At 46.3% G+C, this 22,131-nt stretch overlaps 1 protein-coding gene across 3 annotated transcripts in view; it reads right to left on the bottom strand.

Annotated features, from left to right (window-relative positions):
- The window catches only part of Tarbp1 (TAR (HIV-1) RNA binding protein 1), a 50,302-nt gene that overhangs the window by 23,549 nt on the left and 4,622 nt on the right, over positions 1–22,131 (bottom strand). For 2 of the 3 annotated variants that reach the window (XM_013122372.3, XM_013122383.3), the window contains exons 2-14: positions 21,405–21,502; positions 20,165–20,234; positions 17,444–17,592; positions 15,588–15,640; positions 13,106–13,203; positions 10,993–11,128; positions 9,772–9,868; positions 8,401–8,490; positions 7,900–8,035; positions 5,313–5,412; positions 3,735–3,907; positions 1,337–1,434; positions 134–295 (exon numbers count right to left, since the gene is read on the bottom strand). In XM_013122372.3, the coding sequence (XP_012977826.1) occupies positions 134–295; positions 1,337–1,434; positions 3,735–3,907; positions 5,313–5,412; positions 7,900–8,035; positions 8,401–8,490; positions 9,772–9,868; positions 10,993–11,128; positions 13,106–13,203; positions 15,588–15,640; positions 17,444–17,592; positions 20,165–20,234; positions 21,405–21,502 (1,460 nt within the window). The remainder of the gene's footprint in view (positions 1–133; positions 296–1,336; positions 1,435–3,734; positions 3,908–5,312; positions 5,413–7,899; positions 8,036–8,400; positions 8,491–9,771; positions 9,869–10,992; positions 11,129–13,105; positions 13,204–15,587; positions 15,641–17,443; positions 17,593–20,164; positions 20,235–21,404; positions 21,503–22,131) is intronic. The other variant, XM_005064696.4, reaches the window with a different exon arrangement.

Here is a 22,131-nt window from a genome sequence, read left to right as displayed (position 1 = left end):
TATTAGTACCTAAAGGCAGGACCTTAACAATCAAATTTCAGAAAATCCTTTTTATAATTGCAAAATATCATGGAGCAATCAAATAGGTATTCCTTGCTAGGCATAACCACACAGCTTCAGCCCAGGAGATTACCTGTCCACCCTCAGCCTCCTGCAGATGGTGAATGCATGCATTTTTCAAGGGAGAAACGACTCGGCTGATGGGATTGCCTGCTTTCCAGCCCTGCTTCACCTGGAGACTCGTGAGCTCAGCCAACACCTTCAGGTATAGCTGGCAGCGGTCCAGATCTGCCACCTACAAGTATCAGGACATGAAAGGACAATGGGGCCTGTGACTTTCACGCAAGCAGAATTCAGAGAGGAAGCAATCCCTGCATTTAAATGCACTAACAAGACACTGAAGAGAAAGCCATTCCATCATGCAGTGCCCAGGACATCTTCAGGCTAAGGATGTCCTTCCTTGCAGTCTGGACTTTCCCAGAACCTGATGACACCTTTCACAGCACAGCACCTGAACCCTCAACTAGGAAGCCTTGGGAGGCAGAAACAGTTGCATGGATTTTTTTTCTTAACACATATTAATATACATAGCAATGGGTATCTGTATTTTCATACCTGTATATATAAATTTTGTGTGGTTACCACAATTTCCCTTTCCAGTGTTCTTGGCACTCCCAAAGCCTTCCTCTTTCCAATGATCTCTTCTACTGACTGAGGAGCACGAGTAAGGGATTTTTCACAGAGGCATGGGTGAGGGGTTACTTACAGGAGAATGAACACCTTCCCCATGGCTACACCGCTGAAGAAAATCTCTCTCCTTCCCCTAGCAACTGTTTACTAGGTAGACATCCTCAGGAAGAGGCACTGCCCTCCTGATGCTGTGTCACATGTTGATGGGCCCATGCTTGCTCAGGCCTTGTGCAGATACCTGGAGCCTCTCCAGCCCTTCATGAACAGTAACAGCCGTGATTACAAAGCCAATGCCTTAATTTACTGCTAACAGACATCAGTCCTCAGGGGAAGGAGGACTGCCCTAATCCCAAATTAAGGTCCAACAACTCACCTAACACTTAAGAGCTAACAGGTGGAGGGGCAGGAGTTTCTGGAAGAACTAAGTTCTCATGCTCAACTGTTTCTAAACCGCTGCTGCTGGGCGTTTACATGATACTGGGCTTTTCAGAAGTCTACAATGGCTCTGCTTCCCAGAGTGGCTTCTGTGAAACCATCACAATAAAGAAATATTCCTTTGACAGTTGACACAGTGAGTGAACGTGGACAAGGGAAAGAAACAGCAGTGACAGGCTGCAGAAAGCTCCCAAAGGCTGAAGCTACTCACGTTCTGCAGCTCATTCATGGTAAGTCTCCTGAGCACAAACTGAGACACGCTGTCTGCAGCAGACAGGATAGAGGTCTGGAGGACAGAGGACACCTCATCTGTGGGGAGAACGTGTTTTATTAACCCAACAGAAGTCTTCGGTACAAACCATACCAGAAGCTCTTGTACAACTGTTAGACAGAAAGGCAGTCACTAGAGTCCAGGACACCATACCAGAGGCCCAGCACAAGGACAATGGGTGGATTTCAGAAATATGTTTTGTGGAAAAGACACAGTGACTTCTCACAGTAGACGCCATTTCCGTGGGGCACCAAAGCAAGAAAGCACCATATCACTAAGCCCGTATTCACATTACAGCCAACTAATCTCCAATCGCTGCCAAGACAGCATCCTAGGCAATGGGGAGTCGTCCCTGAATGGAAGCCAGGTGTTGATGCAGAATGAGCCAGAGCCTTCTTTAACATGCACAAAAGCACACAGTTGCTTAAATGTAAGTCCACAAACCATAAAACTATTAGAAGAAAACACAGGGGAAGCTCAGCTTCACACACTATACAACCACAAAGCACAGACAGGAAAGTAAAAAGCAAGAGGAGTCTATGGAACCGAAGGTTTGTCGAGAACAGAACAAACAGAACAGCAGAGGAAAGCCCACCCATGAGCCAAGCACAGGCTAGAGGGCTCAAGGACATAGTCACATGGTTAGGTCTCAGAGTCAGAAGGCAGGGCAGAGCCTGACAGCTATTGTACTACAGCTTAGAACATAAGGGGGCAGACCTTGGGCTAATGGTTACAATTACAGACAGCAACAGTGGCAGGGTAACAGGAAACTTGGGGAGGTGATTTACCCCAAACTGTGGGGTTGGATGTGTTAAATAAGCACAATTTTCCTACAAGTCAGTCATGTTTCTAACAGAAAGGTTGAAAATCTAAAAGAGCCTTATGGGCTGGGGGGTGCAGCTTGGCTGGCAGAGTGATTGCCTAACATGCAGGAAGCTTAGGGTGCCATCCCAGCATCATATCAAACTGGGCACAGTGGCCACGCCTGTAAGCCAAGTTCTCAGGAGATAGAGGCAGGAGGATCTGAAGTTTAAGGTCATCCTTGCCTACATAGCAAGGTAGAGACAGCCTGAGCACACATTCATGAAAACATGAAGTAGTATATCAATACAGTTTTAAAGAACACAAGCAAACACACACACACACACACACACACACTGTTGAAATGGCTCAGTGGGTAAAGAAAGGTATGCGCCACCAAGCCTGATAATGTCAGACCATCCCCAGGATGCACATGGAAGAAGAGAATTGACTTCTGAAAGTTCTCCTCTGATTTCTGTGTGAGTGTATAACATGTTCATAACTGCACATACCTGCATGTTATAGAATATTGTTTTAAGGTGTGTTGTATTTGTTTATGCTATAGAACATTTGTTTTAATTATGCAAAGATGTGTTGCATTTTTTTATGTTGCATTTGTCTAACTCTGTGAAGCTGTGATTCTTTGCCTGTCTAAAACACCTGATTGGTTTAATAGAGAGATGAATGGCCATTAATTAGGCAGGAGAAAGGATAGGTGGGGCTGACAGGCAGAGACTATAAATGGAATCTGGACAGAGGAAGGAGAAGCAAGAGAAAAAGGAGAAGAGGACATCAGGGGCAAGCCATGGGGTAAAAGTGAAAGTAAGATTTATAAAGTAAGGGAAAGATAAAAGCCCAGAGGCAAAAGATAAACGGGATAATTTAAGTTAAGGAGAGCAGGCTGGAAATAAAACAAGTTAAGGCCGGGCATTCAAAATTAAGAATAAGCCTCCATGTGTGATTTATTTGGGAGCTGTATAGTGGGCCCCTCAAAAGAGTAAAGATACAAACAATAATTACACACAGAAATATAATCATAAATAGCTCTTTTAAAAATAGTAGGGGTGGGGAGATGGCCCAATGGTAAACTGCATGCTACGCAAACATGAGGATCTGAGTTTGGATCTCACGTAAAGCTGGCCTAGCAGTAGCTGTCTGTAACCCCAGCGTGAGGGAAGGTGGAGATGGGACAGAGGCAACTAGATGCTGGGGGCTGGCCGGCCAGTCCAGCCAAAACATCTTTGGGTCAGTGAAGAGGTTCTGGGTCACAGAATAAGACTGGCAGCAATAGAGAGAATACCTGGCCTCTACATTAACACACTCGCACATACGGTGTGTGTGCACCCATGCACGTGCCTCTCCCACATGGAAAATACATAAAACCACATTCTCATGAAAGTAAACAACCCTCCCATCCCCAGCTGCTCAGTATATGCATGGAAGAACTAATTCTTATGGTAAGAAATCAGGAGCTTCCCCTGACTCTGAACATCAGCAACACCCCCATCTAGGCACCCCAGAGCCCAGCCGTCCTCACCATCCTGGCCACTGGAACCTCTTGGCACACAAGAATGCAGCAACCGGACCAGCAGCTGCAGGCACCTGTCAGTCCTCAGCAAGGGCATGTAGGCATTGGTGCCCAGCTTCCCCAGAGCATCCAGCAGGGGGTCTAAGAAGATCCGCAACACATTCTGAGTCCTCCGCTTTTCACTAGATGGTAAAAGAACAGCCGCATCAGCCATCTCAAAGGCATGACTGTTCCCCAGCTAGTGCTCTTGCTGCAAGTCAGCTCAGGGGTCCTACAAGTTGCTTTCATGGATGGTGCACATACCCAGGACCTGTGAGGGAGGACCCATCTCTACGTCTGAGCATTCCACTGTCTTCAACCCTCACAGTGTGAGACACAAATCCTAAACCCATGCTTTATGTTAAACTGCCAAAGTCCTGACCAATGGTTTTGCAACAAAGTAAAACAAGAGAGAGCTGAGAAGAGAAGGAAATAGGTAAAAATACAAAAACAAAAGTCAATGAATAAATTAAAAAAAAGTGTAAACTAGTAGAAGATATGTAACATCAACTGTTTTTTTAAAAATACAAAGAGAAAAGCCCTAATGATATAAAACTATTATGACCAACGACTTTGGCACTAAAACTTCGTCTAGATGGGATGTGATGTATCAAGGTGCTGTTTTATCCTGAGCACAGTGGCTGAGCCTCAACCTATTGCTATTTCAGCCAGCAACTGCAACTCTGCCCCTCTAGCAGTGGCCTTGACTGCTCAGGCCAGAGCCTGGTGGGAATTCTGTCCCCCAAAGGCACCGGCTCTGCTGCTGCCACCAAAGGTAGCTTTAACTAAATCTCTACCATTCTATTTATAAATAAAACTGGAGACTCAGAGGCTTGGGTAAAAATCTACTAGCCCACAGAGGTTGAGTAGCACCTAGCTCACCTTCTCTCCTTGCTGGTGTCTCCCAAAAAGCCCCTCCTTCTGCTCCACAAAAACAAAAACCTCGCCACTCAGAACCCCTCCCTGATATTTGCGGTGTATCTATCTCTTCCAGATGCCCTCTGATGCTCCATGGTTACTTTCTGTCAAATAGTTGCTAACTCAGCCTCCTGAGTTAATTTTATTTAATTAACGCAAATGGAAACTTGGGGTTCACAGTGTGACTGAATATCCCCCAACATCAAGTTGACTGTATATCATGCCAAGGTCCCGCCTAACCTGGCACTGCTGCCACCGCAGAGGACATGATCCACTTCTGTGCTCAGAGGCCATTTCATCCTAATTGCCATTTTGCTTATGTCATGTACTTTACAATTTACACTGGGATCTTAGTCTCTGCTCTTCTAATACCAGCATGGAAAAAATAACCATCATCTATTCTCTAATTTAATATTAGATGGTAAACTTGACATTTAATTTACCAACCTGTAAGCATTAAGTGGCCCTACTTCTATTAACCTGCTGTTAAATTAAACATTTCTGTAGTAAGTGACCAGTGTTCTAGATCTGGCCTTTGTTAGTGACTCTACCTATCATTGAAAAGTCTAAATACGCATGATAAATCTTATTACGCCACCCACCCCTCGCCAGCACTGAAGAAACAGTAACCTGAATTGGGTCTTCATTCCTTCCACGTCCACAGCCAGCAGAACCATCAGAGAAGTCAGCCTGGCTTCAAGCCAGTCTGGCATAAAGTAGCTTTCTCCTGCTAGGATAACAAAAGTTACAGCTTAGAAATAGTTCAATGGGTAAAGGTGCTTGCAGTCAAGCCTGATGACCCAGTTTGATCCCCAGGAGCTACATGGTGGGAAAAAAGAGCTAACTCCCATAAGTTGTCTTCCGACCTCCAAACGAGTGCTGAGGCATGTACACACACACACACACACACACACACACACACACACACACACACACACACACACACACACACGTACTTTTTAATTTTAAAAAACTTTAAAGGCGCCGGACGTTGGTGGCGCACGCCTTTAATCCCAGCACTCGGGAGGCAGAGGCAGGCGTATCTCTGTGAGTTCGAGGCCGGGCTGGACTGACAGCCTCCAAAACAATACAGAGAAACCCTGTCTCGTAAAACCAAAAAAAACCAAAAAACTTTAAAGGCATTCACTAACTCCTTCAAAAATGATGCGCTAAAACCAAACAAGCTCCATGATTATTCCTAATCCATGTTACATCCTTAGAGAAAGAAACACATTATGATATATCACATTTAAAGACAATAAAAACAACTCCTTATCCCTCTGCTGTGTGCAGAGATCCTGCTGGAATACTACAGACACACGGTTCCTCAGACCACAGAAAGTGTTCAGCCAAGAATACCAGAGCTGTTATTGCCACCCTGGAGAGATGAGCCTGCAGCTGGAGTACACACTAGGTCTGGGGACAACTGAGCTGAGGGGAACACCTGAGAGGAATGACCTGAGTGAAGGGAGACAAGGACCTCCCATGTACAAGAATGTGCAGATGCTCCCACTAGGAGAGCATTAGTCAACAGAAGGGTGCACACATGTGAGAGAGAACAGCAGAAAATGAGGAAAGGGACCCAGACACTTGGCAGAATATTTAAGGAGCTCTGCTTCTGTCCTCCAGGCAACTGCACGTGGGGGTGGAGGGAGTTCCAAAATGGAAACTGTAGGAAGCAAAAGGAGGAACCAGGGAAGCAGCCAGAGCAAGGCCAGCTGGACTGAGGTCAGAAGACACCTGACCCTGGGCAGGAGGGGTGAAGCACCAGGGCTGGGCAGCCTCAGACCCACTGGAGCCGCCACATGTAACTACTGCGCTGCCAGCAATGAAGGCCTGACTTTAGCTGCAGGTCTAAGACCTGAAGCTCACAAGCACAGAGAATGCACCTGAGAACAGAGAGGAGACACTCAGGAGAGAATGCTGATGACAGACTTGAGCTCTCGAAGGACAATCACCTATCATTTGGGACCCACTCCTAGATCAGACAAGAGAAACTGGATGAAATGAGCCGATCTGAGACAAAGGTGGGGAATTTCAGATGTGTCCAATTTAAAGGCATAATTTCCCCAGATCATGGCTAAGGAACTCAATGAAGAGGAAGCATTAGACATGTAAAATAAATCCTAACTAATGAGACTATGAATTCTTCCCTCCTGCAGGCTGACATGTTTTCTCCAAAGATTTTTGCAAAAGTGGTCTCTGCCAGGAGTGGGGCTCAGTGGCAGAACACCTGCCAAGCAAGCCTGAGGCCACACCAGAACCACATCGAAAGCAAAAGAAAACAGGGAAGGAGAAAAATGGTCTTCACAAGTGTGTGATGAAAATAAATCCCCGGCAAAGTAACTCTTCCAACAGGGTGCTCTCTGAAAAAGGGTCTTAGGGGCTGGAGAAATGGCTCAGGGTCAAAGACTTAGCTCGGAAAGGATGAGTATGCAGTTAAGATCCTAGCACCCATGTAAAAGCTGACAGGAGTGGTGGTCCACCTGTAACCTCCGCGCTCAGAGGCAGGGACAACAGATCCCTGGCATAAGCTGGCCAGCTAAACTAGCCAGTCAATCAGTGAGAGACCCTGTCTCAGAAAAGAGTGGAGAGCAACAGAGGAATCACTTGATGTCAAGCCCCAGCCTACACACACACACACACACACACACACACACACACACACACATGCATGCACACACACTATACACATGCCAATTCAATAAGTGAACTGGTTTTTATCAGTTCACAATAAACACAGTGTTTCTAACACATAAAAAATAAACCATTCTGGCCTGGCAGTGGTAGCACATGCCTTTAATCCCAGCACTCGGGAGGCAGAGGCAGGTGGTTCTCTGTGAGTTTGAGGCCAGCCTGGTCTACAAGAGGTAGTTCCAGGTCAGCCTCCAAAGCCACAGAGAAACCCTGTCTCGAAAACACACACACACAAAATAAATATAAATAAAAATAAATAAACAAACAAACCATTCTGGGGACCCACACACCTGCTCTGTGGGACAAGTTCATGTACTAATTGGGTCCACTTCCTGCTCTGGTAATTGAGCAGCTCCTCAAAGTGTCTATACTAGTTTAACATCCTCAAGTCTCAGAACCCAGAAGGCCTGGAGCAGTTCTGCTCATGGGCTAAGTTCAGACTTACACAGCACACACAAATCAATCTACAAGTTACTTATGACACATCCCCGACACTCCCTAAAGAGGAGTTCAGACTCACTTTCCCAACCAGGAGACTTCACAAACTCCTGAACTAGCTTCTTCACGTAAGCATTTAACGATGTCTCGTGCCCATCAGAGTCATCAATGGAGGATTGCCTGAAGCATCTTTCGTTGACATGCAGCCAGTCACAGAGCTAGACAGGAAAACCATGGCAGGGTTGTTTCCTTCTTAAAACATAACAGAACAAAGCAGTTCTAAACCCCTGAGCCAATCTTGTCTTTTTCACATAAACTGAATTGAAATCATTAGATATAAGAGCTTGGTTCAACCTTATGGCGCCACCATTCACTGGAGTAGGGAGGTACTGAAGAGAATCATTTTTAATGTGTGGTTCCTGTCTTTGGAACTGTATTAGCTGGAGAGGACCACTCGGAATCCAGTATAAGGGAATTTCAAACTTCTGGCAAAGCAACTGTTGCATTTTTATAATGGCTAGTGATGGCTCCGTGGGGGAAGGGCTTTTACAGAGCTTTCAAACGGCTGATATGGGCAGCTCACCTCTGTCCACAACATGGTCCCTCGTCCCAAGGACTCCTCTTGTCTCAGAGACACGAGAAAAGCTGAGACATCAGAAAGAGACACTTTCTCCTAGGCAGAGAAATCTCAGTTTAAACCTCTGGAGTTATATCACAGCTCTGTGGAAACGGCAAGTCAACTAAAGTAACATGTCATTACTTAAGATACAGGATGTTACACTGTTTAAACAAAAGAGCAGGAGCTGGGAAGAGCATAATGCCATGCTCTGGTGTGAGGACTAGACTTCAGATCCCCAGAAACACATAATAACTCGACAGAGTTGGTAGTATCTGTAATCCCAGTGCTTGCTTGTAAGGCAGAGATGGGGGATCCCAGACAAGCTGGGCAGGAGGACTGGCTGGAATTGGCAAGTTCTGGGTTTGGCAAGAAACCCTGTCTCAGTAAGTGGAGCTCAACAGAAGATATCTGCCTCCACACCCATTTGCACAGGACCTCACTCTGCAGTCTTGACTGGCCTGAACTGAATAATCTAGTCCAGGCTGGTCTCACACTCAAGGCAATCCTTCTGCCTCTAGAGCAGCTAACATGTAAAAAAATACACATTTGCTTTAAAATCAGCTAGCATCTTAGAGAAAAGATGAGTATAATCCAGGAAAAATAAATTCCTGTGAATAAAAAATTATTTAAAATTAAAATGATTATTTAATGATTATTTAAAAAAGACTCTCCAACTGAAGAAAACCATAGTGGTTCCTCAGCCCAAAGGTCACAGATTCTGAATAAAGATTCTGCAACAGGCCAGGTCAGCAGGCTGGCACACAGTCCCTGGGCTAATTGAAGTCCTGTTGGAACATGGCATATGCATTTATTTAGATGACAAAAGAACCCCAAAGTTAAACAGGAACCACATAACCTATAACGATGCCTCAAGTTCACTGCTCTGTCTGGCACAACAATCTGCTAACTCTGGCTCTTGGTATCTTCCTTGGGACCTTGTCCACGAGCTCCTGTCCTGGTGAGTCACCCAGGATGGCCTGGTCCCTTAAGAGGCTGTGAGAATGTATGTGAAAGGTTCCCGGGGAAGTTGATTGGAGCCTCGGGACCCAGGTTTTATCCTGGGACCTGGTTCTGCAGCAGCCCAGACCTCACAGCTGACATTCCCAAGCCCCAGACAGCAAGTCACTGCTCAACACAACCCAGCCACATTACAAGAGCCAACACTTACTGCACACTGCACCATTTACATCACCTAGGATGATGCCAATCATCCCCAAGTCCAGGTCCCATCTGGACATCAAGGGCCAACCATCACAGCACCATCACAGGCCAGACTTGTGTGCACAGGTACTCCCTGAGAAAGACTCATAAACGGGTGTGGACAGGAACACTCACCACATCCACCAGACGCATGACTGTCTGAAGAAGATAGCACTGAGCTGCTCCTCTCAGGAGGACCTGGTGTGTGATCATGGTACACTGGAGAACATCCCTGGTTCAAAACAAGGACACAGGTAGGCACCAGGAGAAGTCTAACCACTCACGATCACTTACACAGCCTACAATTCCGACATACAAAATGACCATCACCAGCAGTGACAGTCACCAGGAGTAAGCATCACCAGAAGTGACTGTCACCAGATGAGGTGAGTACCAGGAGTGGCCAGAATCAGGAGAGACCATCACCAGGAGTGCTAGCACCAGGAATGACTGCCACCAGGAATGGCCAGCACCAGGAGTGACTGTCACCAGGCATGACCAACACCAGGAATGGTTATCACTAGAAGTGACCAGCACAAACAGTGGCCATAGCCAAGAGTACCAGCACAGACAGTAACTGTCACCAGGAGTGGCCAGCACTACAAGTGATTGTCACTAGGAGTGACTATCACCACAAGTGGCCAACCCAGGAATGACTGTCGCCAAGAGTGGTCAGAGGAGATGCAGAGCCAGTTTCCACCATGATAGTACACAGAATACAATTTTCATTTTTCTTTTCTATCTGAGACAAAGTCTCAGTATGCAATCCCCACTGGTCTAAACTCCCCTCTAGCTCAGACTGGCCTCAGGCTTATGTGCTTCCTCAGTCATTTTCTTAAGTACTGGAGTTGCAAGAGGGAGCCACCACATCCAGACAGAGTTCAGTTTTATATGAACCCATCTCTTTCCATGAGAAAAATCTGGGCATGGTACCTCGTGCCTGTAATCCCACCACTTGGGAAGGTGAGACAGGAGGATTGCTGGGACGCAGAAGCCAGCTTGGGCTACACAATGAGAACTATCTCAAGGAAAAAAAAAAAATGAAACAAAACTATCCTTAAATGTACATGTTTCAATGTAAGATTTCATATACTCCTAAAGACTTTCTAATCAATATTACGATTTGATATTTGTCCTTAATTTTTCCTACTTATCAATACAATTAAAAACAAATTAGCCTTAAAGTGGTCAAAACCCAAGTGCACATAATATGGAATATATCTAAATTAATAATTCATCAAACAAGGTATGTCCAATTAAATACTTATATAAATTTTTAAAACATGCCAATTTTTTCTTACACAAAGCTATGAACCGAGTCATAGCAAATAAATGAATACACAGTGAATCAATTACCTGAGGGCGAGAAGTCCTTCTCCACCCAGGGCCTTACATCTGGGCAAGCTTGCCAAAGCCTTGGAAAGGAACAAAATCGGCACAGCACACCAGTGTCTATCTGCCATCCTCTGAATGAACTTTAACAAGAAATGACCTAGAAGACAGGGGTGGAAAACATTACTGCTACAGGGAGCACATGAACAAGTCCTCTGCTTCCTTAGTAAGAAAATACAAACCAAAACGCCAGTGAGACAGCACCCCAGACCCACTGCACAGCTGAAAACAAAAGGAAAACAACAAGAGTTGGAAGAATCTGGAGAAACTGGGATGCTCACACTGCTGATGGGAATGGAAAGCATGAGTCAGCATGGACAACATGTAGAGAGAATGTGACCCCCCCCCAATTCTCTTCCAGCTGTGTAAGTAGAAGTCACCACAGGTTCACACAAAACCATGTAGAGGCACATTCACAGTGTCACTGGTCACCATATGGAGAAGAGAACTTACAAATGCCCACAAGCAATGGATGGATAAATAACCAAGAATAGCCCACTGTGGAGTGAGGACGGAGTTCGACTCAACCACAGAAACGAAGCTCCTGCTACGTAAACTCACTCCTGAAGAGGTCAGTCCTAAGATGCCATGTGCTCGACTCCCTGTGGGAAATCCATGGTGCGCGCACACGCGCGCACACACACACACACACACGCACGCACGCACGCACGCACGCACGCACGCACGCACGCACGCACACACACACACACACACACACACGACAGACTCGCAGCAGAGGCTGGTGTGTGAGGCCCAGTCACTCAGGAGCCTGGGGTTCTTTGTGCAGATGAGGGACGCAGTTGGAAACAGACAGTGGGGACAGATGTATAATTTTAAATATAGTAAACACCACTGATCTGAACAGTGTAAAGGGTGTAAATGGAGGGCTGGCAGGATGGTTCAGTGGTTAAGAGCATTGACTGCTCTTCCAGAGGTCCTGAGATCAATTCCCAGCATCCACATGGCAGCTCACAACTGTCTGTTATTCTTGTTCCGGGGGATCTGACACCCTTACACAGACATACATGCATACCAACGCGCATAAATATAAACAATTTTTTTAAAAGAGTGTAAAGGGAGACTTAAGGGGTATAACACTATTTTAACAATTATTACCATTTCATTCCTATTTAGTATGATAGATTCCACTATGCTTTGGGGAATCTGATAATGAGGAAATTGTGGTTTTGTTTTGTTTTTTTAATTGACAATAAAGAGGGGGTTTCTTTTGTATGTTTTTTGAGGTGGATCTCTCTAAGTAGTCCAGACAAGCTGAATTCATGGCAATTCTCCTGCCTAATCTCTCCTATACTGGCATTACATGCATGAACAACCACACCCAGTTAGAGGTAAGCTTCAGTTGCTAGGGACCACTTTTCTGAGCTGCTCAAGACAGGGCCAGAATCACTGATGGGGCAGCCCCTAGCTCCAGGGCCCACCTTCCTGGAAAGCCATTTCATGTCCTCCTTAGGTCTCATTCAATAGCTGATGTTCTTTTCTGAGACACAAAGGGTTGGTGCTTCTCCATCTCCTCTGCTAATGGTTTCTGTTCACCGCACTGTTTTCCTCTGTTAAGAAATCCCAGAAGCAGTCAGGAATGGTGGTGCATGCCTTTGATTCCAGCATTAGGGAGGCAGAGGCAGTGGATCTCTGTGAGTTCGAGGCCAGCCTGGTCTACATGGTAAGTTCCAGGACAGCTAAAGCTACATAGTGAAACCCTTTAAAAAAAATTCCAGAGAGTTCTGGAGGAGCCATTGGGAACTGTGGGCAAGCATTCTGCTCTCCTCTGGCTGCACTAATCAGATCCAATACTCCCTGTCTCATGCCAACCCCTCATGCTGGACAACAGCCATACTTCCCTTCAAAGTCACCCCACACACTTCCGGGCCCAGGCCACCAACACCAGGTGGGCAGCCAGCCTCCACAGGGCACTCTGCAGAGGAGACAGCATCCAGGCCATAAGGCCAGTGCTCTGCTGCAGACACCTGCATGGCACTGATCATAATAGTCACATGAAGGCACATGTACCAAAACATGTTAAAAGTTAAAACATAAATTAAAATCTCTACTGACATACTCTTCGTTTCTTCTGGAAGAAGAGAAACGTAAGTGACTAGAAACTTCTGCAGCTTTAATCCCAGGGGAGAGCCACTTCCCAACAGTTGCCCTGGGGACCTGGGGACAAAGAGGAGAAGAAAAACATGACCTTAAAATCCATTTGCAAATAAGCATACAGTCATTAGTCTAAACACAACATGGCCCTGGTTCTCAGCAATAAAATAACTGGGTAACTCTTCTGGCCCTTGGCTTGCATTTTATTTGTCAGAATATCTGGGTGAACACAGAAACATCTGAATGTTCTAAAAGAACAAGCAGGACTTTCAGTGGTTAGACTGAAGGGGTGTGGCAGTCTACAATGACACTTCCTTTCCCTCCTCACACACATCAGTCTAGTACCATTAAAAAACAAAAACAAAACCAAAATGGTAGCTGGGGATAATCAACTTAATCTACTTCATTGTTTCCAACATATACTCCAATAACTTACATCTGTAGGTTACAGTATTTGGCTATGTGTATTATCTGCTAACTGAACACAGCAGGGCACTAGAAGGTGTGTCACAATAAACGTGAGCGCCAACTCTCCCAAAAGCATGGAGGCCATGTGCTGAGTTCCCACTGCCCAGCTGCAAAAGCATGGAGGCCATGTGCTGAGTTCCCACTGCCCAGCTGCAAAAGCATGGAGGCCATGTGCTGAGTTCCCACTGCCCAGCTGCAAAAGCATGGAGGCCATGTGCTGAGTTCCCACTGCCCAGCTGTAAAGGCATGGAGGCCATGTGCTGAGTTCCCACTGCCCAGCTGCAAAAGCATGGAGGCCATGTGCTGAGTTCCCACTGCCCAGCTGTAAAGGCATGGAGGCCATGTGCTGAGTTCCCACTGCCCAGCTGTAAAGGCATGGAGGCCATGTGCTGAGTTCCCACTGCCCAGCTGCAGAAGCATGGAGGCCATGTGCTGAGTTCCCACTGCCCAGCTGCAGAAGCATGGAGGCCATGTGCTGAGTTCCCACTGCCCAGCTGTAAAGGCATGGAGGCCATGTGCTGAGTTCCCACTGCCCAGCTGTAAAGGCATGGAGGCCATGTGCTGAGTTCCCACTGCCCAGCTGCAAAAGCATGGAGGCCATGTGCTGAGTTCCCACTGCCCAGCTGTAAAGGCATGGAGGCCATGTGCTGAGTTCACACTGCCCAGCTGCAGAAGCATGGAGGCCATGTGCTGAGTTCACACTGCCCAGCTGCCTCACAAATGCCATCCAACTAACCCTGTCCATCATGCCATTTTATGTTTTCAATATTTATTCATCAGACACCAGAAACTAATATATTCCCATCAGTTGGCCTGGATGCTAGCATTTTTTAAAGAAATTGATGGGGAGTGGGGGTGATTTTATTTTTTAGAGGCCTCCTATGCATAATTTGCTTATAGCTATGAATTTAGTGATCAGTATCAGAAAGACAACATAAAAAGCAGAGGAGATCTGAAAGGGCAACTTCAGAGCATAGATAATTCTCCAAATGAGTCTAAAGTACAAAACCAACAAACTTCTGTCTGCTAGCCTTTTCCAAGGGTGAAAGCTGTGAATAAGCAGACCTCCTAAAAGCCATGGCAGCCACTGTCAGATACAGAAAGGAATATGTTAGGATGGGCTGTGTGAAACAGGACTGACAGACACCAGACACACTGGTGTGAACTCAAGCTTCTTAATACAGACGGAGGGAGGGGCAGAGAGGACGAAGAGTGGAAGGGAGGGAAGAAAGGGATAGAGAAGATGAAGAAAGGGAAGGAGTGAGGGAGAGAAAGAAGGAAGGGGGAGAGGATGAAGAGGGAGGGCAGAGAGAGAGGATGAAGAGAGGGAGACAGGATGAAGAGGGGGAGGGAGGGACAGACACACAGCTGAAACACACAGGACAGTAAGTCAGTTGAGCAGACAGAGCAACACGCACGCACGCACGCACGCAAGAGGTGACAACCAAGCAAATCCCATTAGACATTAATATCTGCCGACTAGAGGTGAACAATAAAAGACAACTCTTGGCATTATGCCCGAACTTTTCTAGAAAACTGTGAACCTAAGTCAAAATTAAAAAGCTAAAACAAAAGGGGTGTCTCATGACATCAGTGTGTGTACAGATGCACAGCACTGTACTGCTGCCAGGGGCTAGGCATGTTTCAAGACATCAGTGTGCAGATGCCCTAGGAGCTAGGCATGTTTCAAGACATCAGTGTGCAGATGCCCTAGGAGCTAAGCATGTTTCAAGGCATCAGTGTGCAGATGCCCTAGGAGCTAGGCATGTTTCAAGGCATCAGTGTGCAGATGCCCTAGGGGCTAGGCATGTTTTTTGAATCAGTGTGTGTACAGATGCACAGCGCTGCATTGCTGCTGGGGAAGAGAATGGCCCTTGGATTAGGGTCTTCATCCACGATGTGCTGCTGGCCTAGCATGCACAAGGCCCTGTGCTTGGTCCCTAGCCCCACAGCAATGACAGAACAGCATGGGTGCTTACCTGCTGTACAGACAGCTCTCTGAGAGGGCATCCATCAGCGGGCCAGTGATAAACTAAAAGGGAAAAGGAAAGGAATTGACAAAAATTTCCAACCGCAGAAGAGAAGAGGACCTGCCTTGGCTCTGCATAGGGACACAGGAGCGCTGAGGGGCAGAGCAGGTTAATGCAGGGAGGGTCCTGTGAGCACAGACAGAATGCTGCAACCCCCCCCCCCCAACAACCTCCAGGGCCCTGGGCATGGGGGACAAAGGAGCTTGACAAAGAAATACAAACAGTAATAGGGAAATAAAGATTCCTCAAGGGAAGACTGACAGCCTGTGCTGAGAAGGTGGGTGTTGGGGACTAACATTCCCCCAAATAGTCCTAGACACTCTTAACCACACCCCCAGCTTACCTGAGATGCAGGGGGCAGAATGCATCTCAGGTGCTTGTGGTGCGGAGTTCAGACAAGAAAAGCAGGTTGGTGTGTGTGTCCCTGACGCAAGGTGAGCTACTGGGTCTAAGGAAGGGAACATGGAGCTACAGGGCCCGACCGCATAGACCTAACTCTCTTGGTCCATTCACTGCGCGAGGCTGATGATGGACAGTGGCAGAGACAGACGGAAGACGGCGAAGTGCACACAGACAAGTGTGACCCATAGCTCCAGGACAGCATCGCCAGGAGCTTCGCTGCCAAAGACAACAGCTGAGGAATAACTCTGACAAGCCTGCTATAACTGTCAGCTCAATGGGATCCTGGCTCACCCATGAGGCCAGTCTCTGGGCACACTTGGGAGGCACCACTTTAATTAAATCACCTGGAGCAGAAGACCCACCCTGAGAGTGGACAGCAGCTTTCGGCAGCCACCCAGATACAGAAGGAAAAGGCTGTCTGTCTGCCTCCTTGTCTTCACCTCTTGCTTGTGAGTTCATCCACCCTGTAGCTGCCACCATGGCTGCTACTGCTGCTGCCAGTCTTTGCTCCATCAGAACCCAGCTTCTTTGGGCTTCCAACATGGACTGAATACTCTGTGGCTCTCTGGAAACCATCTAGGCCTGCAGTGCCACAATGGATAACTGAGGTGTCCAGCTTCATGCCTGACCAGCTATTGGTTTCCTGCCCCCCCCCAACCAGCAGATGACCATTGCTGTATGCCAATCTAATAAACTTCCTTTTAATACACCGGCATTCTGTCACTCTGTCCTGAAGAACCCTGACTGATAGGCCCCCACTCAGCTTTCCCCAAGCAGGAGAACTACATTTGAGGAGCCAGGTAAACAGAGATGGGAACATGGCTCAGAGTGCTCACCTAGCTAGCATGCTTGAAGTCCTGGGTTCAATTCCTAGAGCCACATAAATGGGTGAGGTGATGTGCATCTAAGCCCAGCACTCAAGAGGTTGAGGCAAAAGGAACCAAGGTTCAGAGTCAATCTTGGCTACACAGAGAGCTTTAAGGGCCAGCAGCTTGGTGAGTGCAGATGTATAAAAGGCTCACCCTCGCTGCAGCTGCTGCCAGAGGCTCTGCAGAGTGGTCTGCCTACTCTCCCGAACTCGGAAGGGCATAGCCTTTCCTTCTTTTGCACCTCTAGTTCCCTGACCAAAGCCTGAGCTTACCTTCCCTGACTGTCTCACAGTTTTCTGACGCTCGCACATCGCATTCCACCACAGCACAGACTTCCAACCTCTACGCAACTTTCCCTCACTGCAACTCTTATCCTGGGCAGTTACTGAGGTTGGCAGCTTGCCCACTTGGTTGTTTTTCTCTTCAACACAAAAGATCTTGAGCTTGAAAACAAAAGACTATGTGACAGAGACACGGCCTTCACCTCCTGTGTTCTGAGGATGGTTAAAGAGGAAGGGGCTGGGATGTCATTACCTCGGAGAGTTCTGGTGAGTATGGAAGCGATTTCACTTCATACAGCTCCAAGAAGTGGATCACGCCTTCTTTGGTCAGGATTTTATTCTCGCTTTCAAACATTCTTTTATAAATGCACATGTGCCAGGAGGGATGGAAGAGCCAGCAGCCTGTGGGAATGAGCACCTGAGTGACATACAACTCTAGCTTGAGATCCCTGTGCAGAGCCTGGAGGTTCATACCACAAATCTGCGTGCAGTGGACAGCCACACTAACAACACCAGCACCGCCACAGTGAGTTTGTTAATCACATCCATGGAGCGTGCGGAACCCAATCACCCAGCGTTCAGCATCTTGGATGCACTCAGCTACTTCAGCCACCACAGTGCTCAAGAAGGGCCTGCATGTCCTGGGGAACTTCAGATCTGGGGTGGATCAGCACATTCTCCCTGCACCCAACTAGAGGCCACTTTTCACACACAACTTTCAAACCATCACCCCACTACTTAAAACCTCTGAATAGCTTCCCACCATTCTTAAACTGTGAACAAGACACAGGCGGAAGTTGGCCACCCCAGTGTCCCTACCACTCTCACAGAGGTCTCCATCCCAGGGCTGCTCAGCTCCTCGTCTGTCTATATGTCACCCCCATGTCATGCCTAACCTCCCTTCACATGAACTCCTTTTTGGCCCTTTCTCTGTTCTCCTCATAGGACTTGGAGCCAAAACTACTGTTTCATGGAAAAAAGACTAAACTCAAGTGGAAAAATACTGTGCCCCTCCCCAACCCCAGCGCTTGTACACACTGACATGGAGCAAGGACCTCTCAAGTGAGTATGTGATTGGATCCACAATGAAAGACAGAATACGGGCCTGGAGAGAGGGCTCGGTGGTTAAGAGCACTCACCACTCTCCCAGAGCACTGGGGTTCGATTCTCAGCACCCATATCAGACGGCTCACACCAGCCTGTAACTCCAGCTACAGCAAACGAATACCTTCTTCTGGCCTCCGAGGGCACCTGTGTGCTTGTGGTGCATCACGTAGGCACGCACACATTCACAAAAATAAAAACCCCTTTTAAAAAAGATGGGGTAAATGTGTATCTTCTATATACTGTTTCTGATTCTTAAAATAGCCTTTATTTAATTATATTAGAAAATCACTTTTTTACCTCATGGTATTCTATAACTAAATTGGTCTACTGTCTAATTCACTCCAACATGCTTTCTCAACTGTCAATGGTAACTTCTCAAAATCAGTAATTGCTGTTTGGCTATGGGCAAAGCATGTAATGAGAGCATCATTTTAACAGCAAGGGCGAAAGGGAATGGTGGGATCCTATTAGATGCTAGCCCCAGGTGGGACAAAAGATGCCTACGGTCTGTGAAAACTCTCACTGTGTCAGAGAACCGCCACAGCCATGAGGAGAATAAAGACCAATTCCTGAGGGCTCAGACTATCAGGAAGGTAATTACCCAGGGCAGCCACCACCTATCAGCCAGAATCCTCATGAGTAAATACATGAAATAGCACCTTCCCATTCCTATGGACAGAGAGCCTCCGGCCTGCAGTTAGCTGCAGCTTAATCTCACAAAGCCACTTTAGGAAGCTCCAGGTTTGCTGTGTTTCTTCTCAAACTCTCTCCCAACTCAGGAGTGATCAAGGGCTCAAACACACACACCCTTGAATGACCACTTCCTAAGAACTCGAAGATACCTAACAAAGAAACTATTGCCCATCCAGTCTAATAAACAAGAGATAGATATGTATTGATATATTAAAAAGATACAAGACAATAAGGATGGAAAGCAGTTAAAAATATATATCCATATCAAATGGCTATCATTAAAAAAAACAAAAACAAAAAACAAAACAGCACTACCACGAAAGCACTGGTAGTTTCTTATTTGTGTGGGTGGGCAGATGCATGTACATGTGCATGTGCTCCAGCTTGGGCACACGTGTGTGGAGGCCAGAGGTTGACATCTGGTGTCTTCCTTGATCCCTCTCCACTTTATATAGCGAGGGAAGGTCTCTTGCTGAGCCCAGAGCTTGCTGATTTGACTAATCTACCTAGTCAGCCCACACGAGGATCCCCTGGGTCTGCCTCGGGAATGCCGGGATTGCAGGTGGGTAACCAGACCCACAAGGCATTTATATTGGTACTGAGGATCCTCTTGCTTGTACAGTAAGCCCTTTGCCTATGGGGCCCTCTCCCCAGCAGGCTCTGTTAAGGACACACCCTGAGATTTGCAGATGAAGAAAGGAAGCTGAGCTGCTAGCGAGGGAGCAGCAGACACTGCACACAGCCCGGGAGATGAGGCTGCCCACTCTGTATATTTGCTATGACCAAGACAAGTCATGGGTTCATCACATATCCTTTCCTTTTTATAAAGAAAGGAAACGTTCTTGATATTTTTATAATAAACCACTTAAAAAACAACTAATCATGCTTTTAAATTACTGAAATCTCTGAAGCCATTTAAAGCTATGTCCTAAGGAGATGGGTAGAGGGTGCAATGTGGACACAGGGCAAGTGGGTTAAATGTGTGGCAGTGTGCTCAGACCGCGGACACCCACAATGCCAGAGCCCAGTAACACTTGCTGCTGATCCCATTTCCTCCTCAGCGTTTGCGCTTTTCCCAAAGTCTCTGTGATAAATAATGGTTAGTTATAAGATCAGGGAGATTACTAGCATTATTAAAACAAACAAATAAACAAAACCAAAAAGTAATCGTTACCATTTTCCTCTGATACTGCGTATTCAAACAGACTGTTTAGCTTTGGTAAGACTGGCTTTATGACATGTATCTAAAAATAAGAGCAAAGAATCTCATGAAAAAACACACAAAACGTCTTTCAAACCTCAGGAAAAGGTTCCTGTTTACAGAACTGCAACCTTTCTCTCATTACTATATCTAATGCAGGTGTCAGGAGCCTGGTTCTCCCAGGTCTGAAGCGTGATCATGCGTGTGAGACCGAGCAGGCAAAGCTGGGGAACACAGTCTACACCCCGGTTATGGTGCCATGTATATTTCCACAGGGGATATCCTAACTCGTATCATGTGATCCTCAATAGACCCCAGAAACCAGCAAGGCTGGGAGACTAAAACGGGAAAATGTATGGAAGCATTTCCCCTAGTACCCACCATTGTCGGGGTCACACATTGAAAGCAGAGTGGATCCAGAGCCCAGTGTTCCTGTGACTCTTAGGCCATGCTGTGACAATTCAACAGGAGTATGACTCACAAATTCAAAATCACTTTAAATCTAAGTTTCTAAAACAAATAATGAAGGTCTGATGGATTAGCAGACCAAAGCAACCCTGGAAGTTTATCTGAACTTAGAAAGGCTGCCCACCTCCCAGGCATTGTCTCTGTACACTTAGCGTGGAGCAGGGTGGTGCTGTGGACTGACTCCACAGATACTGACCCATGGTCTACAGCTTACAGACAGGGGTGCACATGCAGGAACCTCACAGGTGAAGATTCTTACAGATGAGGATCCTTACACACTGGGACCCTTTTAAACAAGAAAAGGAACCGTGGACAGAACTCTGACATGTTGGGATTCATACAGAGAGTGACTTTTAAAACTAGACACTAGACGCCAGGACAGCTGTACAGGTGTCACCTACAAACTCATCCAAAGTTCACACTCTGAGGTCTTACTCCAAATGAACTAAATCCAAAAGTATAGGGGTGGGCCCACTAATTTATACTTGGTAACACGATGGGCCACCCTGGCAAACACAGCAGTTGGAGAATGCCAAGGGAAGATCAAGTGAGACTAAAGTTTTGAACAATCACATGAATCCACTGAAAGCATTCTTTCATTTCCATAAACAATTTACATGCTGTCTTGAATTGTACTTATTCAGAAAGCAAAGGATTCAGCCATGCTTACACAAGCTGGCCTTCCTGTGAATGCCTGGGAAAGGCCCACGGACTACAGGATCCACTAAGACAGGAGAACACGCACCTGATTTCCTTCTAGAACTTCCATGATCAAGATATAGTTTTCCCAAAACTTTAGAAGCTCGTCTTTTTTCTTCTCCGACCACCAGAATAAGCTTGGACCTAAGAGAATTTTAAAAGGGAAAAAAAAGCTATGTGGTTAAGTCCTTCATAACAACAATTCTTAATTCTAGTGCCACCAAATGAGGTAATCAGTAACCATGAAGGGGACCCACTTAAAAAGCTTGGGAAACTCAAGAAGAAATTTGTTGTAGAATACTCCTTTACGTCATGTGAAGATGTACCACTGTGATTGGTTTAATAAAAAACTAAGTGGCCAATAGCTAGGCAGGAGGTATAGGCGGGACTTCTGGACAAAGAACTGGGAAGAAGAAAGGCAGAGTAGCCACCAAGATGGAGAGGAAGCAAGATGGAGACTACAGAATAAAGGTAACCGAGCCATACAAAAGAATGTAGATTAAAAGATATGGGTTACTCTGAGTTAAAGAACTAATTAGGAACAAGTCTAAGCTAAGGCCAAGCTTTCATAATTAACAAGTCTCCATGTTGTTTTATTGTGAACTGGTGGCCCAAAGAAAAATCTGTCTACAGAAATTCTGTTTGATTTTGTTTTTGTTGTTGCTGTCTGCTTGTTTGGTTACTCTGAGTTTGAATTTTTGCTTTTGTTTTTTGGGTTGAGGGATTTTTTTTTTAGACAAAATCTCCCAGACTAGCCTAGATATTTAGGTATG

Source organism: Mesocricetus auratus, unplaced genomic scaffold, assembly GCF_017639785.1.
Source record: "Mesocricetus auratus isolate SY011 unplaced genomic scaffold, BCM_Maur_2.0 Super-Scaffold_100013, whole genome shotgun sequence".
In the NCBI taxonomy this organism is placed as follows: domain Eukaryota; kingdom Metazoa; phylum Chordata; class Mammalia; order Rodentia; family Cricetidae; genus Mesocricetus; species Mesocricetus auratus.
This window is presented reverse-complemented; position numbering and strand designations above follow the sequence as displayed.